The sequence below is a fragment of the Macaca fascicularis genome, chromosome 3, assembly GCF_037993035.2.
Source record: "Macaca fascicularis isolate 582-1 chromosome 3, T2T-MFA8v1.1".
NCBI lineage: Eukaryota > Metazoa > Chordata > Mammalia > Primates > Cercopithecidae > Macaca > Macaca fascicularis.
In genome coordinates this window covers 82949671-82973359 of record NC_088377.1, presented here as the reverse complement: position 1 = coordinate 82973359, position 23689 = coordinate 82949671, and the positions used below count along the sequence as shown (strand labels likewise).

At 48.6% G+C, this 23689-nt stretch overlaps 1 protein-coding gene across 23 annotated transcripts in view; it reads right to left on the bottom strand.

Moving 5' to 3' along the window:
- Positions 1-23689, bottom strand: part of TNS3 (tensin 3) — a 309070-nt gene that overhangs the window by 246337 nt on the left and 39044 nt on the right. For 16 of the 23 annotated variants that reach the window (XM_005549633.4, XM_074035041.1, XM_065541982.2 and 13 more), the window contains exon 2: positions 3811-3922. In XM_005549633.4, the coding sequence (XP_005549690.3) occupies positions 3811-3922 (112 nt within the window). Of the gene's footprint in view, positions 1-3810; positions 3923-13424; positions 13704-13949; positions 14285-16434; positions 16502-23689 lie in introns of those variants that run through there. The other 7 variants (XM_074035038.1, XM_074035043.1, XM_065541979.2 and 4 more) reach the window with 4 other exon arrangements.

Sequence of the window (23689 nt, the reverse complement as noted above, 5' to 3'; positions counted from 1 at the left end):
GCTCTAGGTGTCTCACTGCCTTACACCGAAGCTGAACTCCAGAGAGTTCCAAGAGGAGGTGGGAAAGCATCAATACCAACAGAAACCAATAGATGGGTCACAGGGCCACCACACTGGGCCTTGTTCTCACGCGTGCCTGGATGTTGCAAAAAGCCTGTGAAATTTAAACCGTTATCTGGAGAGAGCATGCCTTACTGCATCTTCCTTAACAACCAGATGACACACAGCAAGATAAGCCTGTTGAACATCTTGTCCAGATAGAGCACTATTTATTCTCTTCTCTTTCAAGAACAAAAGCAGCTCCTGTGCGCATGCACGTTTTCTCTGTCTCTATCTCCCTCAAGATAAGATAATGGACGTCATGGAGCAGCTGAACTCTACAAAGTTGTCTGAACAGGAGGGATGCTCTCATGTTCCCTCACTACATGGACTATCTGTGTGCTCAAGCAAATGCATTCACGCAAACGCATGCACGCATGCACACACGTGGGATCACAGGTGTGTGCACTGCATGTCCTCATATGCATGAAGTCAATCATGCACGCATGCACTGCACCCACATACTCACACACACTCAGGCACATACACACCACTCTGGCAGGCCTCCTCACCCCTCCCTAGTATTTCTGGCAGGCCTCCTCACTCCTCCCTAATATTTCAAACACCACAAATTTAAAATGCCACAAAACAGAGTTCATTTGGAACCAGAGGATCAATCTGGGGTCCTTCCCTGGCCCTTTTGAGCGTGTGCAACTGCAGGACAGAGGAAGAGACTCAAGTCCCAACCCAGGAAGGCACCAAGACGATGATCCTCCAAGATCAAGAAAGAAGACAGGCTCCCAGCTGTCCAAGACGCACTTGCGCGTTTCACAGATGGAGGCCGTGCTTTCTGCAAGCTCTTCTGTTTCACTGGTTCTATTCACTTTGAAAATAGTCGGCCGGGCACGGTGGCTCAAGCCTGTAATCCCAGCACTTTGGGAGGCCGAGACGGGTGGATCACGAGGTAAGGAGATCAAGACCATCTTGGCTAACACGGTGAAACCCCATCTCTACTAAAAAAGTACAAAAAACTAGCCGGGCGAGGTGGCGGGCGCCTGTAGTCCCAGCTATTCGGGAGGCTGAGCCAGGAGAATGGCGTAAACCCGGAAGGCGGAGCTTGCAGTGAGCTGAGATCCGGCCACTGCACTGCAGCCTGGGCGACAGAGCGAGACTCCGTCTCAAAAAAAAAAGAAAATAGTCAATACTACTTAAATGGCAGGAACAGAATACTGAAGTACTAAAAAGGATGTCTGAGATAACTCCTCAGTAAACTCAGTTCTCGTTTGTACAAAGGAAAAATTACTCCTCAAGTGGTATAACCAACGCAATGCAGCCCAAGCCACTGTGGTAAGTCATGCAAAAGGCCTCTGTGTCTAAGGAGCTCCCTCACTGGATTACACCTCAAGGATGTGTGATGCAGAGGCTAACCAAACACACATGCAGCATCAGCCACGTGAAGCTACCCACAGTGGGTTTCCTTGAGAGCAATCCCAACACCAGTAACAAAACTAAGTGCCACAACGCTGGCTGTGCACTGTCTTCCGCCCTTGCAACAGCCCTTACCCTAAGTCCTAGACCCAGAGTGAGGAGACTTTGCCCCTGTTAGGGGCAGGACCAGGACCCAGCTCTGTCTGACCTCCGCCTTTGCTCCTAAATCAGACCTGTCCCCACACAGCACCTGACAGGCAGAAGTCAGTTCATGGGGAACCTTTGGTTGTGCAACTTTGCCAGAGATGTCATCACAGGGTGAGGAAGCGGAGAACAAGCCCACGGTGTCCCTGCTGGTGCCATGCTGCTCATGACAGCTTTCCCAACATCGCCCAGTGGCTCCACGGGCACAGGACCAAGGCTCTCGGATCAACACCAGGCCCTGACAGCTCTGATTCCCAGGCTCTCTGGGCTGCTGGTTTCATGGTTCCAATTCAACCACGACTTTCCTTTTCCTTCTTTTCACACTTGGGAGTCAAAGTTAGAGACCAAAATTTTAAAATATGAGCATTTCTATGAGAATGACATTCGAAGATGGAGAGACTCCTTGGGCTTCTATTTTTGCCGTGTTCCTGAAAAGGCTCAAAGCCCCTACTGGACCCTGTAGGACATGTGGGACACAGAGAGGCCACTATATTTGCCCACAGACATCTTAGAGCAAGCTTGATGGAGGACGCTAGTCCGAGAGCACCGGTGCAATTTCCCATCCCCTTACACCTGCAGGCCCCAAACACAAAGGGCCACCACATTTAGCTGATATGGCCCTCCTGAACTGGACAAGTTACGCAGGGGAATGGCCAGTGACAGGCCATGGCATTCACAGATGACCAAGATATCACCCAGTGCAGTGCCATTTGCAAATATGGGCTTAAAACACAGTGGCTCACACCTGTAATCCCAGCACTTTGGGAGGCTAAGGCAGGAGAATCACTCGAGGCCAAGAGTTCAAAACCAGCCTGGACAACATAATGAGACTCTGTCTCTAAAAAAGTAAGAAAATTAGCTGGGCATGTGGTGCACGCCTACAGTCCAGCTACTGGAGACGGTGAGGTGGGAGGATGGCTGGGGCCCAGGAGGTCAAGGCTACAGTGAGCCCTGATCACGTCACTGCACTCCCACCTGGATGACAGAGTGAGACCCTGTCTCAAAAAAAAAAAAAAAAAAAAAAAAGTTTTGAATCACAGGATGTCATATCAGTTAGCTCAGAGTACACCATAGCTCCTGTTCTCTGCCTTGGATGCAGATCTAGATGAATTACACAGATGGCTCCCTGGTCTTTGGCTTCTACTTAGATACCAGGGTGGCAGGTACCCAGCACTCATCCAACACATTCTTCAGCACTGACTTCTCCAAGGGGCCGAATCATAGGAGGGGCACCCGAGTCTTCTCACGTAGGCTCAGGCCTTTGAACTGTAAAAGAATCCCAAGAGCCCCTTAGAGGCCCCTGGTCACATCCTCAACCCATTAAAGTTTGACTGCATGCATCTTTCCACCAAAGGCACCCTACTCTAAAAAGGTCATCAGGGACCACCTGCTGGGGGTCTGCAGGGAGGAAGGCACCGAGGGGGAGGTCCCAACAGCACAGAAGCCTACAGGCTGAGACTCTGCACATTTTCTAGAGGAAATCTCCAACCCTGCAGATGAAATGACCCCAAAGAGCAGCCCCAGCACTCTCCAAGGGCCTCGTCCTCCTAGTGACTCCCTCTGTGTGGTGTACGCCATTGGTCCCCCCAGCAGTCCCTGCCCCCCACCATTCTCACATTCATTACAGTCACACGTCTCTTACTAGATTTATGAATGCGCAGTCACAAAAAAGAATTGGCAAGTTCCATTCATTACTTGATGTCTAAATATCAAGTACCAAAGCTGGTGGCTTAGTTTAATGACAGAATCTGAAAGGGGCCATATCAAAATGAACCCAAATTCTAAAAACAGAAAAATTTCATTTGCAAACTTGAGTAAGAGATCTGAAAGTCAAACTAAATAACCTGAGTTACTGACACTTCAGAGCAGACCCGAGAATAAATTATTAATTTACAAACTGCTGCCTCCTCTCCCATCGGGGAACTCTGCTCTTTTTGTAAAAATGTCCTCATGAGCACATATCTGTGTAAATACGGTTGGCCCCTGCTAAGTAAGGGGATGGGGGGAGGGGGATACATAAGCTAAGAAGGGGAATTCCATGATCTAACTTTCGGAAACTCCGGGAAAAAAGTTTTGGTTTTGTTTTTTGTTTGTTTTGCTTTGGATTAATCAGCAAGAGAATCATAAACACAGACTTACCTCGGCATGAAATACCTTGACCGTCAATAATTTGTTTGCAAACTCCACAAACTTTGGATTTTTTAAAGGCCTTGTTCTTAAAAGTGTGCAGACTTGAGGTTAATTCTTCTGGCTGAAAAAGTAAAGGAAGACATTGTCAACGTTTCATCTCATAGTTTGTTTCTTTCTTCTTTTCCTTCGGGAGATAATAAATCTAGTGGAATTTGTAAAGAGCAAAAACAGGAACTTCACCAAGCGAACAGAGAACAAGAAACCATCTCGGTGTCTCGGGTCCCAAGACGACCCATGGATACCCTGTTAGCATTCCCAGTTCCAGAGTCCTAGACGGATGTTCACTCTCACCTAACTCATCCCCACATGGAGTACCTAGAAACAGTACATCAAGCAACATCACCACGTGAAAATGCACTCCCTTCCAGACTTGAGCCACAGAGCCACCCACTTCTGGGTCCAAGTAATCCACACACACTTCTAGACTCTCAACCCTTTTTTTTTTATTCTGGAAAAATTAATTAGCAAAACAGCACAATTATGTTATGAGGAAGTCAACTGGCTTTCCTGGTTCAAAGGTGTTCCAGAATCACTACGAAGCTGTTGAGCCTCTCTGAGCTCTTCTGCAGAAGAAGAGACAGTCCAGCCTGTGACACACGTGTGGTTCTTTCTCAAACACAATTACAAGCATTAGCACTTGGGAAAATTAACCACTCAGCTACCTATTCATGTTTATACAGCCAAGGCTCACCACTATATGATAACCTTATAAGAATTCAATTTGCTTTTAGAGGCAAGCACCAATCATACCTATTTGCTGATATGTGACCGTGTATTCTATCAGAACCTAATATCCATATGGATTCACTGAAGCCATTACTCACCCACTGGAATAATTAAATTTCTTTGAAAAGACAAAATGATATTTAGAATGTGGAATAAATGGTACAACTACTTTAGAAAACAGTTTGACAATTTCTTATAAACTTAAACATACACCTATCCTATGACTCAGCAATTCCATTCTTATTTACACTAAAGAGAAATAAAAGCCTATGTCCACAAGAGAAAGAATGGTCATAACAGCTTTATATAACCCAAATGCCCATCATAAGAACAGATAAAAATAACTATGGTATATCCATACAATGGAATACTGTTCAGGAATACACAAGCACAAACCACTACCAGTGTAACAACATGGATGAACATCAAAAGCATTACCCTAACTGAGAGACGCCAGGTGCAGGAGTACACAGTGATTGACCCAATTTACAGACTGTTCACAAGCAGGGAGTCTACCTTAATAGAAGTAATAATGGTTACCTCGAGGTGTGTATGTAGTGTCTACAAAGGGCATGAGGAGGCTTTCTGGGTGGAGAAAGTGTTTGAATTCCCACTCTGGGTGATGGTTACACAGGGGTACCCGTATTTAAAGTCATTAAGCTGCATGCCTAAGATTTTTACATTTTACTGTCTAAAGACTTATAAGAAAGTTGAAAATATGTATGTTAATAAAGACGCAATCCTGGAAAAATGCTAGTAATATAGCGTTGAAGATATGGTAAAATAATGTTAAGCTAGTGATAGCATTTTTATTTTTTTAAAAAAAATATCAGCCAGGCACAGTGGCTCAGGCCTGTAATCCCAGCACTTTGGGAGGCCGAGGCAGGCAGATCACGAGGTCAGGAGATCTAGAACATCCTGGCTAACACGGTCAAACCCAGTCTCTACTAAAAATACAAAAAATTAGCCAGGTGTAGTGGTGGGCGCCTGTAGTCCCAGCTACTTGGGAGGCTGAGGCAGGAGAATGGCGTGAACCCAGGAGGCAGAGCTTGTAGTGACCTGAGATCGCACCACTGCACTCCAGCCTGGATGACAGAGTGAGACTCCAGCTAAAAAAAAAAAAAAAAAAAAAAATCTATACGGCCGGGCATGGTGGCTCACACCTGTAACCCCAGCACTTTGGGAGGCTGAGGCGGGTTGATCACCTGAGGTCAGGGGTTCGAGACCAGCCTGGCCAATATGGTGAAACCCCATCTCTACTAAAAATACAAAAATTAGCTGGTCATGGTGGCACGTGCCTGTAGTCCCAGCTACTCAGGAGGCTGGGGCAGGAGAATCGCTTGAATTCCGGGAGGCGGAGGTTGCAGTGAGCCAAGATTGCGCCACTGCACTACAGCCTGGGTGATAGAACGAGACTCCATCTACAAACTTCTTCTTTTGATTTGATGTAGCACCAGGAACTGGATTTATCCTCACTTGCAATAACCAAAAATTGTAGAAAATACATGAAAAGATGTCTTTAAGGCACTACACAGAAAATGGAGAATGGTGATACCTCAAAGACAAGAAAGAACAAAGCAAACTCCACAACTGCCCCTAGATTGCTGCCCTGAGTGAGTTTCCAGGACGTGGCTAAGGAGGAGAGACTCCGGGTTGAGCCCAGAGTACTGCCTGGGTTGGGGAGAAGGCACTAAGAGTCCAGGGAGAAGCAGGCAGCAAGAGTTTGCTAGACAGAGTACCACAGAACAGAGAACTGCAAGGAGCTCTGAAGACCCACCTGCCTGCAGAAGGTCCCTTTCAAGTCTTCAGTTGAGTACTGATGAGTCCAAACACACACACGTGTCTGTGTGTGTGCGCGTGTATGTGTACGCTACTAGGCTGGGGAAAGAACCACCGGACAGGATTAGAAGAAACAGTGTCCAGTGCTCACACAGAGCTGGAAAGAGTGCCTATTTGATAGACCAGGAAACCTCACAACTCACGGAGGATTTCACAGAAAACAAAGGATCTTGCCCACTAGAGAGGAATAATTAACTCTAGACTGGGGGAAATAATTAGCTCTAGACTAAATACTCCTCCTGTCTTACCCACCCTATCAGAAAACTACTATCAAAAAGAATCAAACTCTTCCCAAGTAATTTAACTGCAACCCAGAACAAAGCTCAAGAATACCTGCAAGAATACAAATAATATCCAGCACAAAAATACCTAGCCCCAAGGAAGGTTCTCAGTGTCTACTATCTAGTCTAAAATTATCAGGCACTCAGAGACAGGAAAACATGGCTGACAATAAGAAAAAAAAAAAAAAAATCAATCCACTGAAACTGCCCCAGAACTGACAGAGATGTTGGAATTAGCAGGCAAGGATGTTAAAAGGGCTCTTATAACTATTCTGTATGCTAGAAAGTTAAGTAGAGACCTGAAAAACATAAAAAGATCCAAATCAAAGAAAACGTAAGAATATGAGACGCAAAATACACTAGATGAGATTACTGGCAGATTAGATCCTGCAGAAGCACAGGTGAATGAACTTGAAGACATCACAGTACAAACCTCCCAACATAAACACACAGAGATGAGACAACCTAAATAAATAAATAAACAAGCATCAGTAAGCTGTGAGAGAACTTTGAACAACATAACATACGTGTAACGGGCACTTTGACGGAGAAGGGCAGGGAAGCGGGGATATTTGAAAAAACAATGGCTGAAACATTTTCAAACCAGGAGGAAAATTATAAACCCACAGATCCAAGAAACTCAAGAAATTTCTTGGCCAAGCCCGGTGGCTCACACCTGTAATCCGAGCACTTTGGGAGGCAGAGGCAGCTGGATCACCTGAGGTCAGGGGTTCCAGACCAGCCTGACCAACACGGTCTACTAAAAATACAAAAAATCAGCCAGGCATGGTGTCTACTAAAAATACAAAAAGTTAGCCGGGCATAGTGGTGGCACCTGTAATCCCAGCTACTCGGGAGGCTAAGGCAGGAGAATCGCTTGAACCCAGGAGGTGGAGGTTGCAGTGAGCCGAGATCGCACCACTGCACTCCAGCCTGGGCAACAAGAGCAAAACTGTATCTCAAAAAATATATATATATGTGTGTGTGTCTATATATAGAGATATATGTATGTCTATATATATAGATATGTATATGTATGTCTATATATATAGATATATATGTGTGTGTGTCTATATATATGTCTAGCACAAGAAATGTGACAGGAACTACCCCAAGGCATAAGGCATACAATAATCAAATTGCTTAAACCCAGTAACAAAGAGAAAAACCTTAAAAACAACCACGGGGCCAAAAGACACGTTACATGCAGGGGACCAACCATTAGGATAGCAGATTTCTCCTTGTTCTAAAAAATGTAAGTAAGAAGACAGCAGTGTAATAGAAAATACCGAAAGATGGACACAAAGAAGAGAATAGACACCAAGGCCTACTTGAGGGTGGAGGGTGGGAGGAGGGTGAAGACTGAAAAATCACCTCCATCGAGTACTATGCTTATTACCTGGGGGAGGAAATAATCTGTACACCAAACCCCCACACACAACTTACCCATATAATAAACCCGCACATGCACCCTAAACCTAAAAGTTAAAAAAATAAATAAAAATAAAATAAAACAAAATACTGAAAGAAAACCTGTCGATCTAGAATTCTGTACCCAACAAAAATAGCTCTTAAAAATAAAAGTGAACCAAAAACTTCTTAAAATATGTAAAAAAAAAACAAAAACAACAAAAAAAAAAAGATACACAAATAAAGCCAAAAAAAAAAAAATGCCAGCTGACACATACGACATATTAAAGACAGTGCTTGGGCAAAAAGGACATGGCAGATGGAATTATGGCTTTACACCCACAAATGAAGAGCACCAGAAATGTTAATTACACAGGTAAATGTATGAGTTTTTCTTCCTATTTAAAGCTCATCAAAACATAATTAACTGTTTAAACAATCGTGTAATGTGACATATGACATACGTAAAAGTAAATTTTCTGATGAAATGGCACAAAGTTCAGGAAAGAAGAAAAGGAAATATACTACTGATGACAGCGGTTGCTACCATCACGCTGGCTGCAGCAGGGAGGCGTGGCTGGGGCTGCACTCTCATGGAGAGAGAGATGGGAGTTGGCGTGGGAACTCCCTGGGTGCCACTGCAGCAGCCCAAACTGCAGCTGTAGATACAAGCTTCCCTGTGCTCTAGGATGGGGCCAGGAGTAGGCAGAATCTGCCCCCCGCCCGGGGTACAGCTGCAGCTGCCATCCAGGGCTGCAGATCTGGGCCTCCCACTCCACCAAGCAGGCAGGAACCAGGGACAAGCAGGAGCTCCCTGAGTGCAGGCAGCTGTAGCCACCCTCCCAGGCACAGGACCCAGGCATCTCTAAGGCCTGCACCCTTGGGGGCATAGGAAGCCCCCCTCCCATCCCTGCTGGCTCAGGAGTGTCTGTTCTGGCTGCCTGGCTTGTCTCCTCTCCTGGCCCCCCACCTCTGATCTCAGAGCGGGATTGGGGAGGAGTTCCAGGGCCCTGAATGGCAGCAGGAGGCAAAGTCCTGGTCAGAGGGGGTGGGTCCTCAGTAAGGCCTCACCTTCAGGCCAGGGAGGGCCTGTAGGCTGGGGACGGGCTGCAGGTCCCACAGACTGGAATGGGGACTCATGGTGCCTCTTGCAGCCCGCCCATGGCCACCCATGGACCAATCAGCAGGCACTTCCTCTCCTCCAAGGGCTTTTCCGGGTTCAGCCAGAGCAAGAGAGAGGACAGAGAGAATGGGGAGACCACAAGAGACCAGCTGCACAGAGAAGCTAACCTCTCTGCTGAGAGCTTCAGAGATCTGCAGAGATATTGGGACTTCCAGCTGCAGAGAGGAACTACCCTCTCCAGGGCCTCCTCTCTGCTGAGAGCAGCAGAGGCCGGGATGACCTGCCTACAGAGAGGAGGACACTGTGGGTCTCCTCTAAGCTGTTTAACACTTAATAAAACTTATCTTCATCTTCTTCACCCTTCCCCTGTCTGCATACCTCATTATTCCTGGACACAGGACAAGAACTCAGGCAAAGACGCCACTGGCCACAGAGGTTTCCAGCCAGAAAATGGACACCCCAAAGATCCCATAACACTATTATAAGGCTCTCGTGGTATTCATGAAGTGGATATAGTATCACTTGAAGGTAGCCTATGATGTTACAGAGGTATAGTATAAACCCTAGAGCAACCACTAAAATCATGAATTATAGGTAATAAGCAAACAAGAGAGATAAAATGAAATAATAAAAAGTATTCAATCCAAATGGCAAAAGGACATAAAAGAAAAGCAGAACAAATAATAGGTAGGAGAAACAGAAAACAAGTAGCAGGATGACAGATTCAAACATTACCATATTAGTAATCATATTTATGTAAATAGTCTAAATATCTCAATTTTAAGTCAACAAAAGTTGTCAGATTATATATATATATATACACACACTTTTTTTTTTTTTTTTTTTTGAGACAGAGTCTTACTCTGTTGCCCACGCTGGAGTGCAGTGGCTCAATCTCGGCTCACTGCAACCTCTGCCTCCCAGGTTCAAGCAGTTCTCCGCCTCAGCCTCCCAAGTAGCTGGGATTACAGGTGCCTGCCACCATGCCCAGCTAATTCTTGTATTTTTAGTAGAGACAGGGTTTCACCATGTTGGTGAGGCTGGTCTCAAACTCCTGACCTCATGATCCGCCTACCTCAGCCTCCCAAAGTGCTGGGATTACAGGCGTGAGCCCCCACACCAGGGCATTTTTTTTTTTTAAGACCAAGGCTAGAAAAGAGAGGTACCCTTGCTGACTTTAATCAAAGGGAAGTTGGAGTGGCTATATTAGACAAAATAGGCTACAGATCAAAGAACATTACCAAGGATATAGAAAGTCCTCTCATAATAATAAAAGGATTGATTCATCAAGAACACGTTAACAATCCTAAACATGTAATCACTGATATGGTTTAACTATGTCCCCACCCAAATCTCATCTTGAATTCCCATGTGGTGTGGGAGGGACCCAGTGGGAGGTAACTGAATCATGGGGGCAGGTCTTTCCTGTGGTGTTCTCCTGATAATGAATAATTCTCATGAGATCTGATGGTTTTATAAGGGGGAGTTTCTCCGCACAAGCTCTCTCTCTTTGCCTGCTGCCATGTGAGATGTGCCTTTCACCTTCCAAAATGATTGTGAGGCCTTCCCAGCACGTGGAACTGAGTCCATTAAGCCCTTTTTCCTGTATAAATTGCCCAGTCTCGGGTATGTCTTCATTAGCAGCATGAAAATGGACTAATACAATCACCTAATTAAAAACTTCATGGCCGGGTGTGGTGGCTCATGCCTGTAATCCTAGCACTTTGGGAGGCCGAGGCGGGCGGATGGATCACCTGAGCTCAGGAGTTTAAGACCAATCTGGCCAACACGGCAAAATCCCGTCTCTACTAAAAATACAAAAATTAGCCAGACGTGGTGACAGGCACCTGTAATCCCAGCTACTTGGGAGGCTGAGGCAGGAGAATCGCTTGAACCGGGGAGGCGGGGACTGCAGTGAGCTGAGATTATGCCATTGCATTCCAGCCTGGGTTGACAGAGTGAGACTCTGTCTCAAAAAAAAAAAAAAAAAAAAAAAAAGGAAAGTAAAGGACAGTGTCCTGAACCTGAAAAGCAGAAACCTTCACATAGGTTCTGATACCTACACTACAGGCTCCGTGGCCCAGGACAAGTCACAACCTCTCTTAAATAGAAAAGATATCCTCCCCTCCTGTCTCTGAACAGCTATTATAAATGACCAAATGCTATACCATCTATCAGTTCATAGGAATCACTGGGGCAGTTTTTAAAACAGCTGACCCAGTCTCCACCCCAGACCAATTAAATCAGATTACCTGGAGGTTGAATCAGAACACTGGAATGCTGTCAAACCCCCCCCAACCCCAACTCCATCCCGTGATTCCAATTTGTGGCCAAGACAGAACCACCACTGTATATGACAGACTATTCTATAAGTATCTACATACATTTAAGGCACTGTTATTATGCAGTTGTTACTATGTCGGTATCTGGTTTTTTCAAAGAGATTGCATCCTTTCTGATAACAGAGGTTGTGTGTTCAATGCTCTGCAAAAGAAGGATAATGATGCTGCTAATTATGCAGTTGGTAACACTAGCCAAGTGCTTCTGTGTCATTACCGTAATCACCACTAGTCTACAAACCGCGATGGTGAGATGCAAAACCAAGATGCAGCACCACACAGGCAATGGATGTGGCATATGGGACTCGGGCCCCATATGCCTCAAGCCCCAGTCTCACGCTCAGACAAGAGTAGCATTCAAACACTTAACAAACACATCTCTCTATTGCAATGCAGCAGCTGGTACATACTTTTCACTCATACTGCAGTTATTTGTGTATACGCCTTCTCTCCTGTGCTAGATTGCAATTTCCTAGATGCAGGACACCAGGCTCTTTCCCCTTTGTCCTCTTAGGGCCCTGCCCAGCGCCTGGCAGACAGTGGACCATGGACCCTCAATTAATATTTGTTGACCAAATGAATTAGCCACAGTCTGTGGGCCAAGGAAAGATACTGTGACCTTTTATTCCTTACAAACACCTTTATTCCAACCAGGGAGAAAGAGGCACTGTTTTCTGCAGCTTTCTTGCCCACTGGTCCACAGCTAGAAAACTTAAAGAGGGAAACAGCAGAAGCGCTGCTGCGAGGGCTCAGCCATTTGAATTGCTGGATCCCTGAGGAGTTCATTTAAGATAGTGTAATAACATCTGCTCACGCTTCATCTGTACATAACATCTCTATTGTGAAATGAGACCAGACGGGATTAGACTGCCCTTGTTTTCACCTGATACTGTGCTTTCATTTCTCCCAAAGGGGGAGAGGAGGCAGCAATGCTGAAGTATTTAGCAGGCTCAGTTCAGGAATCTAAATTGCACTTAATTGTTAGGAACAAAATGTTGGAAGGGTAGAAAGCAGGCTGCTGGTTCCACAAGGACTCCCTGAGGGGGACACAGTAATTAGTGCTGGTCTTGATTGTGAGGTCTCTTTTCAGAAAGAAAAATCTCTGCAAAATTGAACAGGGAGGTGCTCCACATGAATGCTCCACTCTGCCGAAATGCAAAACCGCAGGGACCTCTCGGATAGGTTCTCCCGGCTAAAGGTCGCCTGGCAAAATGGTTACACACGCAAAAGTGCAAAGCTGCATCAGCACAATCCCTGCTATGTTTTCCTTTCAGGAAATATTCAGCTCCACCGTAGTAAAAGGATTTAGGTGGGCATTCAGGCACCTGGGAAACCTTCAGAGGCATTCTAGAGAGGCAGGCACTGATGAAAAACACATTCCCAGCCCAACTTTACTCTGATATTAAACAGCCAGGAACACTTCCGGGCCTCGGGGATATTTCCCAGCCCACAGGGAGCCAGTATCTGGGGCAAGAGGGACACCCTCCACATCCAGCACATATTGTTCCCACACTTCCAGGCAGCAGCGTTTGACCACTAAACTTTAAGAGGGAACGCAGTACACCTCAAGTAACTAGCTGAAATTTTAACAGTTTTTCACTCCACAGAGCCTTACAAAAGTTTCAGAAAAACAAATGCAATAAATTCCTGATTGTTAGACTTAGGGAAAGGGCGCTGAACCTAGCGGGAGCCAACCAGGACGGGTCTGTTTAATTCAAACACCGTGAAGGGCCGTCCTGTGGACCGCAGAGCGCCGCTGGAACCATGCGGTCCACAGGGAACCTGTAAGGATTCCTACATCCCAGCGCATCCCCCACATTATTGAAGAGCTAAAATGCCCTTTACCTTTGCAAGAAACACGCGAGAGACAGCAGGTCTGCGTAATGGCCAGAATCCCAATTCCATTGCAGGGAAAGGAAACCAAGAAGCCTTTTCAAGAGGCTGTTGGGTTGGAAAGAGCTAAGCCTGGACCCTCTTCCATGCTTACCAGAAGCCGCTCCCACTAGGCAAAGCTCCACTGGCCCTCTCGCTCCTTGTCCTGCGCGCACACACACAAGGGTACACACGTACCCACAAGGGTACACACGCACCCACCAGGACTCTGGCACGGACCAGCGTACACATGCCTGTACACACAGACGCGCGCTCACAAGCACGCACGCGTGGACGTGCAGACGGGGGTGCACAAACACACACCGACATACGCGCACTGACAAGGGCACACGCATACACATGAGCACAGGCGGGTACACACCGGCACAGCGTCCACGGGCACCAGCGCACACCCGGCGCAGCCCACGTGCGTGCAGCCCTGAAGGCGCCCGTGCCTCGCGCCCCCGGCCCCGCACCCCAGCTCCGGGCCGCACTCACCTGGCGCCGGCGCCGGCGCGCCCGGGTTCCGCGCGCGAACCCTCCCGGTGGCCCGGGGGTCAGGGCGCGCAGCCGCATGGCCGCCCCTGCCGCCCGCGGGGAGCCCGACCCGGCCAGGCGAGGACCCCTCCCCAGTGGCGGTCGGGGCAGAGGATGCCTCCCGAGTTCCCTGCGGACACAAGTCCCAGCAAATGGCCAACACGGGAGGAGCGAAGGGCTCTCCAGGTCCCAGCCGCGCGCCGCCGCCTCCACGGCCACTCCTGTCCGTCAGAAGTCAGACGCCGGGAACAAAAGGCAGGCGCGAGAGCACGGTCCCGCACGGCGTCCCTCCATCTGACACGAATTAGCCCTCCCTCCCCCGCCCGCCCCAACCGCAGCTCCGAGCGAGCGCGGAGGCACAGGCTGAGCCGCCAAACACTGGAAAAGTGGGTGAAGAAACGCCTTCCAGGCGGAGGGAGCAGGGTATTGCAGCCGCCATCTGACTGGAATTACGGACGCGCGGAGCTTGGTGCAGGGTTCAGCTTTACTAGGATTTCAAACCTCTCCGAGAACGCTGGCGAGGGGCTTAAAAGAATCAAAACCGGGCACGCTCTTCGACTTTCGGAATTTCTAAATCTTAACTATTATCCAGTCAACTCTGCATCTGTAATGAGCAGTAATCTGCACTACCCTGGTAATCTACACTGGCAAACAGGGCATTTGGAGTGGAAAACAGGGAAACACCGAGGCAGAAAGGCTTTTTTTCTAATTTGCCTTTTCAACTAGGAAAAACTAGGAGCCTGGCCTTGCAAAGGACACGCCTAACCAGGTGAGGATTTCAAGCAAAGCTCAAAGCACAGGACCGCCCGGGGCCTTGCACACCTGGGGGCTGGGCTGCACCTCCCTGCCCCCCTCCCTATCTCCCAGCCCATCCCTCCCCCGCACCGCCCCTCCCAACCCCCCCGCCGTCCTGCTCCTGGCAAATCAGGAAAATTCACAGCAGATCTCGAGTCCCGTCTTCCTTTATGGGTCTGCGATTTTAGAAGGAAATTAGAAACCCGAGGTTCAGGAGGTGAAGATGACAGGGTGATGGAAGAAGATGGACAAGCCAGGATCCTGAAGGAAGGGTCACTTAGAAACGCAGGAGGAGAGGTGGGCAAGATCCACAGGCAGATCCCTCCTTTCAACGCCTGTCGGACTTCACCAGCCTTCCCGGGGCAGTGGATCTTGGCTGTCTACAAGAAGCTTTGTGGCAAGACTGAAAATAAAAGATCATGTTCAAGATGAAGCCACTGCCTGTGGTCTGTGGGGGGCAGGGGAAGAGATCCCTGCCTCAGAGTAGGATAGGGGGCCTTCTAGCCTCAGGCCAGCTAACCCTGTACTCCTACTACCGGCCTTCACTCCAGGCCCAGCCTAGGGGTAGTGTCCCAGAGCTCAGCCTTTGTGGCTCCAACACTCCAACTTCGGATCTACAACTCCACGTGCAACTCCACATGCCTTGGATGTGGGGAGCAGTATGGGTGGGCTAAGTCGTGGCCTTTATGGCTGACATATGTGCAAATTCCAGCCATCAATTCAACTGGCCGACGTTAACCTCTCAAGTTCTGGCACTAAATATCCATCTTTCCGTTTCTGCAGTAGAAGAGCAAAGCTGCTCTTCAACTTTCAACTACAAAGGAAAAAACCTCCTCCTAGAACACACCATTCTGGGTTCCAATTCCTCACTAAATCATCACCTGGCAGACAAGCAGGCATTCTCATTTCCCCCTGTCCTTCAAATGACATCATTACTCACCTTTTTCTATATTCATTCCTTCCTTCATTTTCCTGTATTCATTCATCATTTTTTTCCTATAGCGTATCCAAACTTTAGTTTTTTCAAATGTCTTTCCCTGAGAACACATCTGTATCATATTCATTCCAGATTCCTTCACATCTGACACAATACCAGGTACACAGAAGTGTCTACAAACAGCTAAGAACAGGACATGCTGCTGTCGTGGTTTACCCAAGACAAACACGCCCAGAGGTCAGCTGGATCTACCACCGCCCTTACCACGGTGCCCACGGGAACCGGCCGAAGAAATCTGAATTCAGCAATGAACAGATAGCTCCCAGCAGGATAAAACTCCTCCAACCTGAGTACCAGGATTCACACTCTCTGGGGTCCACCCAGGAACAATGGTCAGGAGCACAGGCCAGCCCACTGCCCATGCAAGCCAGAGTGGAAGGCAAATAGTTGAAGGTGGCTTTTTATTACAGGGATACCCTGAATCTGCTCTTATTTAAAAGGGTAGCCATTCAGAAAACTCCCATACTTCATTACTAGTAACAAATAACATGCATGTGATAAACCTCCCGAGTGAGGACAACAAACTGATTTTTCACTGGCAAGAAACTGCTCAATCCTAAGGCCAATCCAAATTCTCCAGCAGGCCACCTCTCCAGCCCCTCTCCCTGCCCCCCTCTGACCTCCTCCTGCCAGGCTTGCAATCTAGGCTCTTACCCTCCAGGGTCCTTCTGCTTTGCACCCTTGGGCTCACCTGGGGCTTCTCCCATTCTCTTTTCTGGCTGAAAACCGCTGTCCTGGGCTCAGTTGAAGATCCGCCTCCCATCTGACCTCCCAGACTGGTTAATCATCCTCCATGGCTGAGCCACCCAAGGATGGTTGGGGCCCTGACCCTCTAGTGTGGTCATAAGTCTTGTGCCTCCAATAGGAAGTCCTAACCTTGTCTGGGATTTTCCACACACAGCACCAAGCAGGAGCAATAAACACTGGTGCAGGAATGAAAACATTCTGCTTTGCTGTATTTCTACCGCATCAACACTGGTGTTCACTGCCTGTCTCAGACCACACCCTTCTGAGTCCTCCCAGAAGTAAGCTGTAGCTGAGGGTCTGGGGATGCAAAGGGACTCAGAAGCCAGGGCAGGTGGGGGCCAACTCCTCCAGGCACAGACCCTCACCTCAAAACTTGGGTGGCAGACTGGCCTCACTCCATCTTAAGGCCATAGTGAGCTCTATGCTGCTACCCAGCTTCCGATTTTCTTCATGCTTTGCCACAGTCCTCTGTGCTTTTTACTGGCCGGGTTGTCTCACCCTAGCTTCTGACTGCACCTGGTTCCCAGGAACAAAACGAGGTTGTTCCCAGGAACAAAACGAGGTTCTTCCCTGGGAGGATGGATTCCAGACAGCTAAGGCAGACATCAGCAAACCAGGCATCAGGAAGAGAGGCTACATCTCAACCTGGATTGGAAACCCAGCTGGAACTGGGGACATGAGCCCTTCCATGAGTCAGACTTTAACACCAAGTACAAGGTTCCGTGGGAGAGAGCTGAGGGGCCACTCATGCCCCTGTTTTGTCATTGGAAACTGGAGGCTGCTCCTATGCGTCCATTCCCACACACGATCATGCATTCACCCACAGATATGTGAGCAGCGTGTGTGCTTGGTGTCAGAGGAAATACAGCAGCTGGCTCACCCCGTCCCTCCCAGAGGGATGATCTACACACAGCATTAAGAGGGGGCACGGAGTCCCCAGATCATGGAAAGAACTCGACGAGTGGGCTGTGACTTGAAGCAGAAGCAGGCACTTTCCAAACAGGAAAAGAGGTGAGGAGAGGCAAAGGTGGTAAGGCACCGTGTTGTTGGTGAACTGGCCAAAGGCTGGGTGGCTAATGCACAGCTGTGTTGGGACGCTGAGGGTAGACAGGGCTCAAGAAGCAAGACAGGGTGGTGAGCAGAATTGCACAAAGCAGTGACAAGGGAGGAGGCCCTGGTACTGAGCTGGGCTGGACTCCAAGGTCACAGGGGGCTCTAACTGGCAAAAAGGAAAAAGCATCACAGGTGTATGTTCATCCTGGAGGACTCCCTGGCAGCCCTGGGAGGACACTCAGGAGAAAGCAGGAGTGGCCATGGAAACTCTAGGTAAGAGAACCTCAGCCTCGGGCAACAGCCCTAGAAACACAGATAAATGTACAGGGGAGAGGACGGCCATAGCAGTGGAGAGGTGACAGAAGATTGGTTATGCACAGGAAGATTGAGCATAAGGATCTGTGAGAAGAAAAATGGGAGCCACCTTCCTTTCCATTGGGGAGGAGCTTGCTAGTCTAGAAAGGGGAGCATTATAGTAAGCCCTGTGTTGGAAGACAGGAATCAGATATTGGTGTGACTCACAGTTTCCAATCTAGAGATGTAGATACATCTAGAAATCAAAGTAGATGTGAATGTGTATATACGCACCAGTGCACACACACAGAGAGATACTCCCAGCTCTGTCCTTGGAGCAGGGGGAGCTGGCTTCCAGTCCCTGCGGTGAGGGGGCTTTCACCCAGGCTCTTACTGACCCAGCGACATCCTAGGGGACAAGGAGTCCACCTCCCAGAGTGGTGTTAATAATCAAAGATGTCATTGGAGTCACCCCCAATGAGCCTGAAATCTCTTCTTTTTGGCCAGAAAGTAAGAGAGCACTCACAGAACAATGGGTATGTAACAAAAAGACACAGGGGCCAGCCCGTAGAGGCTCCCACCCACCAGGCAAACTATAAATGACTTGGACATCAAAATAGTGATAATATTGGATTACGACCCCTTGAATACAATACGAATTCAAGAGTCTTTGAGTCCCTACTGATAGAAGTAAATGACCGCACATGCTGAAAGCCTATGTGGTCTCAAAGTACCTCCCCACTTGGTGGAGAAGGAGAATAGCAGGAGACAGTCTCAGAGAGGCAATGGGAGGCCTGGGAGCCAGTTATTAGGAAGGGTAAAGGTCTCAGCTTACACACGTCGTGAGATGGGAGACTCGGGAGTTTCGTGTGGTAGAGAGACAGAATCTAACAGGCTGTCACTCGTTGACCTTCAGAGAGAACGCATAGTCTCTAAATACTTTCCTTTATTTACTATAAAAGGGAAAAGAGTAAGTCAACAACAGAGAAGGTTTCAATCTCCACCTAATCAAGGAGTCAAGATGACCATGACCTTGGATGGGACAAGCCACGGTCGGCACTACCTGTGATTCAGAGATGAGAACACGCATTACCACTGGGTGTTTCTGCAGAGAGGCATCATCTAAACCAAATCCTCAGCACACCTTGGCCAGACAACCCAAGGGAGGGGTGGAGAGTCCAAATCCTTAGTCCCTCTGACGTGTGCTCACAGAGCCCCTGCCCTGGCAGGATCCAGCCCTGATTCTCCATTCCTAGTCTGCAGCTGGGGCCCCCAGACACTCTGAGCAGATGACTCCCAGCTTTCCTCTACCCACTACATGCCCGTCGACACGAAATCTGACGTGGCCAGTCCCACTGCTCCATGGCTTGAGGGTGTTTGAGTGTGAGGGAGTTCCTATGCGCCACCTAAAGCACATCTAAAAGTACTTTGCGGCCAAGCGCGGTGGCTCACGCCTGTAATCCCAACACTTTGGGAGGCAGGGGCAGGCAGATCACGAGGTCAGGAGTTCGAGACGAGTCTGGCCAACATAGTGAAACCCCGTCTCTACTAAAGATACAAAAAAATTAACCAGATGTGGTGGTAGGCGCCTGTAATCCCATCTACACAAGAGGCTGAGGCAGGAGAATCACATGAACCCAGGAGGCAGAGGTTGCAGTGAGCCGAGATCGTGCCATTGCACTCCAACCCTGGGGAACAGTGCAAGACGGTGTCTCAAAAATAAATAAATAAATAAAAAATAAAGCACTTTGCCTCTGATACTGAAAAAGACTGCCTTCAGTTTAAGGAATTTCTGACATCAGCAAGCTGTTGCCAGCTCTCATCTGCAGAAATTAAGCCCGGCCCTCCCTCCTTGTTCAAAGTCAGGAATGCTGGTCACTGGGGAGCGGGAGGCCCAGGCACTGTCTCCAGAGTCCAGTCTTGTACCTGGGCCCTGCCCAAGCACAGACTTTGGGAAAATCCTCCCTCTCACGACCTCCCTTCTGTCTGTTTCCCTGTGCAGCTAGCTTGTGCTCCATCCCACATCCAGAAGGGACAGTGTGCCTCCCAGGGCACTCACCCTCTGGGACACTCGGGAAGTGTTCAGACACACGTGCATCTCACCTTTCCAGCAAACATCTTCCTACCTGTTCCCCAGGGCCATGCTGGAGGGGGAAGACCAGCAGAGGACTTTCGGGTACATGAGGTCCTGGGGCTCAGGATATATGCATGGGGCACCTGAAAGACTGGAGAGCTGGGGAGCTGGCTTCCAGTCCCTGCGGTAAGGGGGCATTCACCCAGGCTCTTACTGACCCAGTGACATCCTAGGGAACAAGGAGTCCACCTCCCAGAGTGGTGTTAATAATCAAAGATGCCATTTGTGAAGTGCCTGACCCTCAGGATGGTCCAAAGCCGGAGTTATCCAGTCGGGTGGAAGCAGGACTTAAAAGCAATATTGCTTTGCACTTTACACGACGCTGTTTCTCACGAAAATCACACACTCAGTAGATATGTGATGAATGGGAGTCCACTGGTCACAGAGGAGAGTGCATTTATTCCACCAGTTTAACCAAAATGTCTCCATTGGCTACAGAGTTTCTGGGCACACAGCCTCTCCCCACCCATGGAAGACTCCTGGGGTATGCAGGCTCAGTCTCTCAATGAAGTGTCATTCTGCAACTGCCACACTTCGGGGCTTCTTCTGACAAACAGATGGTGACTTCTGACATCCTTCGCATGGTGTTTTTGCCCGCCCTGGAGAAACCAGCATTTGTTCTCCATTTCCCTCTGCTCTGGGGAATAGTGGGAACAGTGGGAAGTCATGGAGTTCCTTCCCCCTGACTTTGAGAAGTAAATAAAAAATGCTTTCCCTACAAAAATCACCCTTCAGTAGATGCTTCTTCCCTCTTCCCTGCTCAAAACAGTAGCTGTTTCATTACAGAATGTGCACAGGAGAATAAAAAAAACAGTGTTAAATTAAGGTGGCTCTCCCAAGCCCCCTCCAGCCAAGTCCCTGGAAGGATCTCGTCCCTTTCCCTCCCTTCAGAGGAACAGGAAGAATCAGGGGCTGGTGCCAACAGGAGCATCTTCCTTCCTTCACCTATCCATGGATGGAGGATGGGGGTGCCCGGCCTGAGACATAAATAAGGGCCCACCTGTCTCCACCCCTAACAAGCACGGAGCACACCTTTCTCATGGTAAAATGAACCCCCACAGCTATGGGCTGTCTGTGTGCCTCCAAAATCCATATGTTGAAATCCTCACCCACGAGGTGATGATATTAGGAGGTGAGGCCTTTGGGAGGTGCTTAGGTCATGAGGGGAGACTCTGCATGAATGGGGGTAAGGCCTTTAAAAAAGGGACCCCACAAGACCCTTCGCCCATTCTGCCATGGGAGGACACAGATGGAAAGTGCCTTTGATGAACCAGGAGCCAGCCCTCACCAGACAATCTGCCAGAGCCTTGATCTTGGACTTCCAGCCTCCAACTGTGATAGCTTCCAGAACTGCCTGAGGTCGCAGAGCTAAAGAACCACAAGCCCAAGTCCCCAGGTCCAGCTTACAGACCTACTGCTACCAATGGGTGTCCCAGAACCCAAGCACGGGAGAGCAGAGCATCCCCGCACTTCCGACAAGTCAGTTTCCTCCTGTCAAATGAGCTGCTCCACCTATTCTAACCGAAAATGAGAACACGGGAAACTGTCTAGTTAAGAGGTGCCCTGTGCTGAGGACATCACGATTTACTTTTCCACTCCTTGCCAAGCCAAGCATTTCTTCACCATCAAGTTGACTCCAAGTGGAGAAACCCTGCAGAGTTAGTTTGTACAAAAAGCCTGGAGATCCATAGTGTCAGGACGTACTCTGCCACTTTGAGCACCTCAAACACTAAAAACAGAAACAGGTATGATCACTTCCTCCAGCGGGGGTGGGGCGTGGAGAAAAAGGACACAGTTGTTGGTGGTGTGCCTGGCCTTTTAAACTCTTCCGTGATCATACACTGAGATGCGTAAGAGGGCATTTTCTTTCTTTCTTTTTTTTTTTTTTTTTTTGAGATGGAGTCTCGCTCTGTCACCTGGAGTGCAGTGTGGTGCGATCTCGGCTCACTGCAACCTCTGCCTCCCAGGTTCAAGTGATTCTCCTGCCTCAGCCTCCTGAGTAGCTGGGACTACAGGCGTGCGCCACCATGCCCAGCTAATTTTTGTATTTTTAGTAGAAACAGGGTTTCACCATATTGGCCAGCCTGGCCTCTTCTAGAACACTGAGGAAGAACTAGATGGTAGCCCATGCCACTGGCCACGAAACGGGAGGGCTTTCTACACTCCCCTCCCATAGAAATCTCTGTTACTCTGTTTGATGTGGACAAGGCGCCCAAGGCTCTAGGAAGTTTAACAACCCGCTCAGCTTCAAAACCTGCGCCAGACCCTTAAACAGGGTGCTGAGGGTAAGAGGACCCAACCTGGTTCTCCCCTCTCTTGGGGGGCTGCCACGCAGAGGCTGGGGCAGTGGGAGGCAGGTCACCCACAGATAGCCATCTCAGTTACCAGTGTCCTTGCGGAAACCTCTCTAACTGAGCCCTGTCCTGACACACCTCCCCAGTTTCTTCCTGACCGAAAATGCCCCAACATTCCCTGACTTAGATCAGAAAATGACTACTGGACCACATCTGGAACTGTGGGTAATGAAGCCCTAGGGGATCCCACCCGGGAGCAGCCTGGACAGTTCTCAGCCAACACTGCTCCTCAAATCCCCTGCAGGAGCTGGTTAAAAACATACCGACATCACACGAACTCCACCCCTACTACTTACATCACAGTCAGAGTACACCACAGTCTTGGGGGAACCCTAGGCAGTGATATTTCTTCACCATCTCCCCAGGGGTTCTGATCTATAGTTGGGTTAAGGAGCACAGACTCATGGGATTTGGGGACAGAGGCAGGTGCCCTGCTGTCCTGTAGCCTGGAGCCTCCCCCAAGAGGTCTGGACCGAGGTGGGCCAGAGAGCTGCGGCTGACCCTCACCCCACTCCTCTACTCACTGCCTGAGGTTTTTTTATTAATTATTCTGGGCCACAGTTTCTTCGTGTGCTAAAGCGGATGATCAAATTGCAACCGACTTCAAAAGCTTCTTATGAGGATTATGCCAGACAGTGCACAGACGGGGCTCCGGTACCACACCCACAATCATCCCTTCTCTTCCCTCTGCTATGAGGAGTTCCTGCAGCCCTTAATGCTTTGAGGGTAAGGAGGGAGATTCTTCCCAGACAGTGTAAAACTGATACATGGTTTCTGAAGAAGTTGAGCTGTTTTTATTAATATTAACAAATTTTAGCTACTTACTACTGAAGTTTTTTTTAAAAGCAAGAGTTGTTTATGTCATTATTGCGACTACAAGTCGGTATTTTTATGCCCTGGGTGGAGTGAGGCAAGCAGGGCTGGAGAGTCAGAGCCTGCTCTAGAGAAGCTCAGCAGAAGGCAGGGTCTTGAGGGCCATCCCCCACTAGTACAGAGTTAACCTCAACACTCCATCTTCCCATACAGGTGGAAGATGTGCCCTCGTAAAAACTCCAGGCTGGCCCTGGTCTCACCACCATCAGCGCTCCAAGGGAGCTAATAATTAAATGCCTCTGATTTAAAGTTCAGTAGGAGGTGGCCCTGCCTTTCCAAACACAGGGTACTCCCAGGTCCCCAACTGAGTGTGATGCTCTTGCCTTGAAGTAATCCCTACTTTACCCAAATTTAACCCCCAAGAAGTTTCCAGTACATGAAAAGCACGCTTCCAGTAGATAACACCGCAATGCTCCAATCCAGAAAAAAAGGAAAAACTAAAATCGCCATCCAC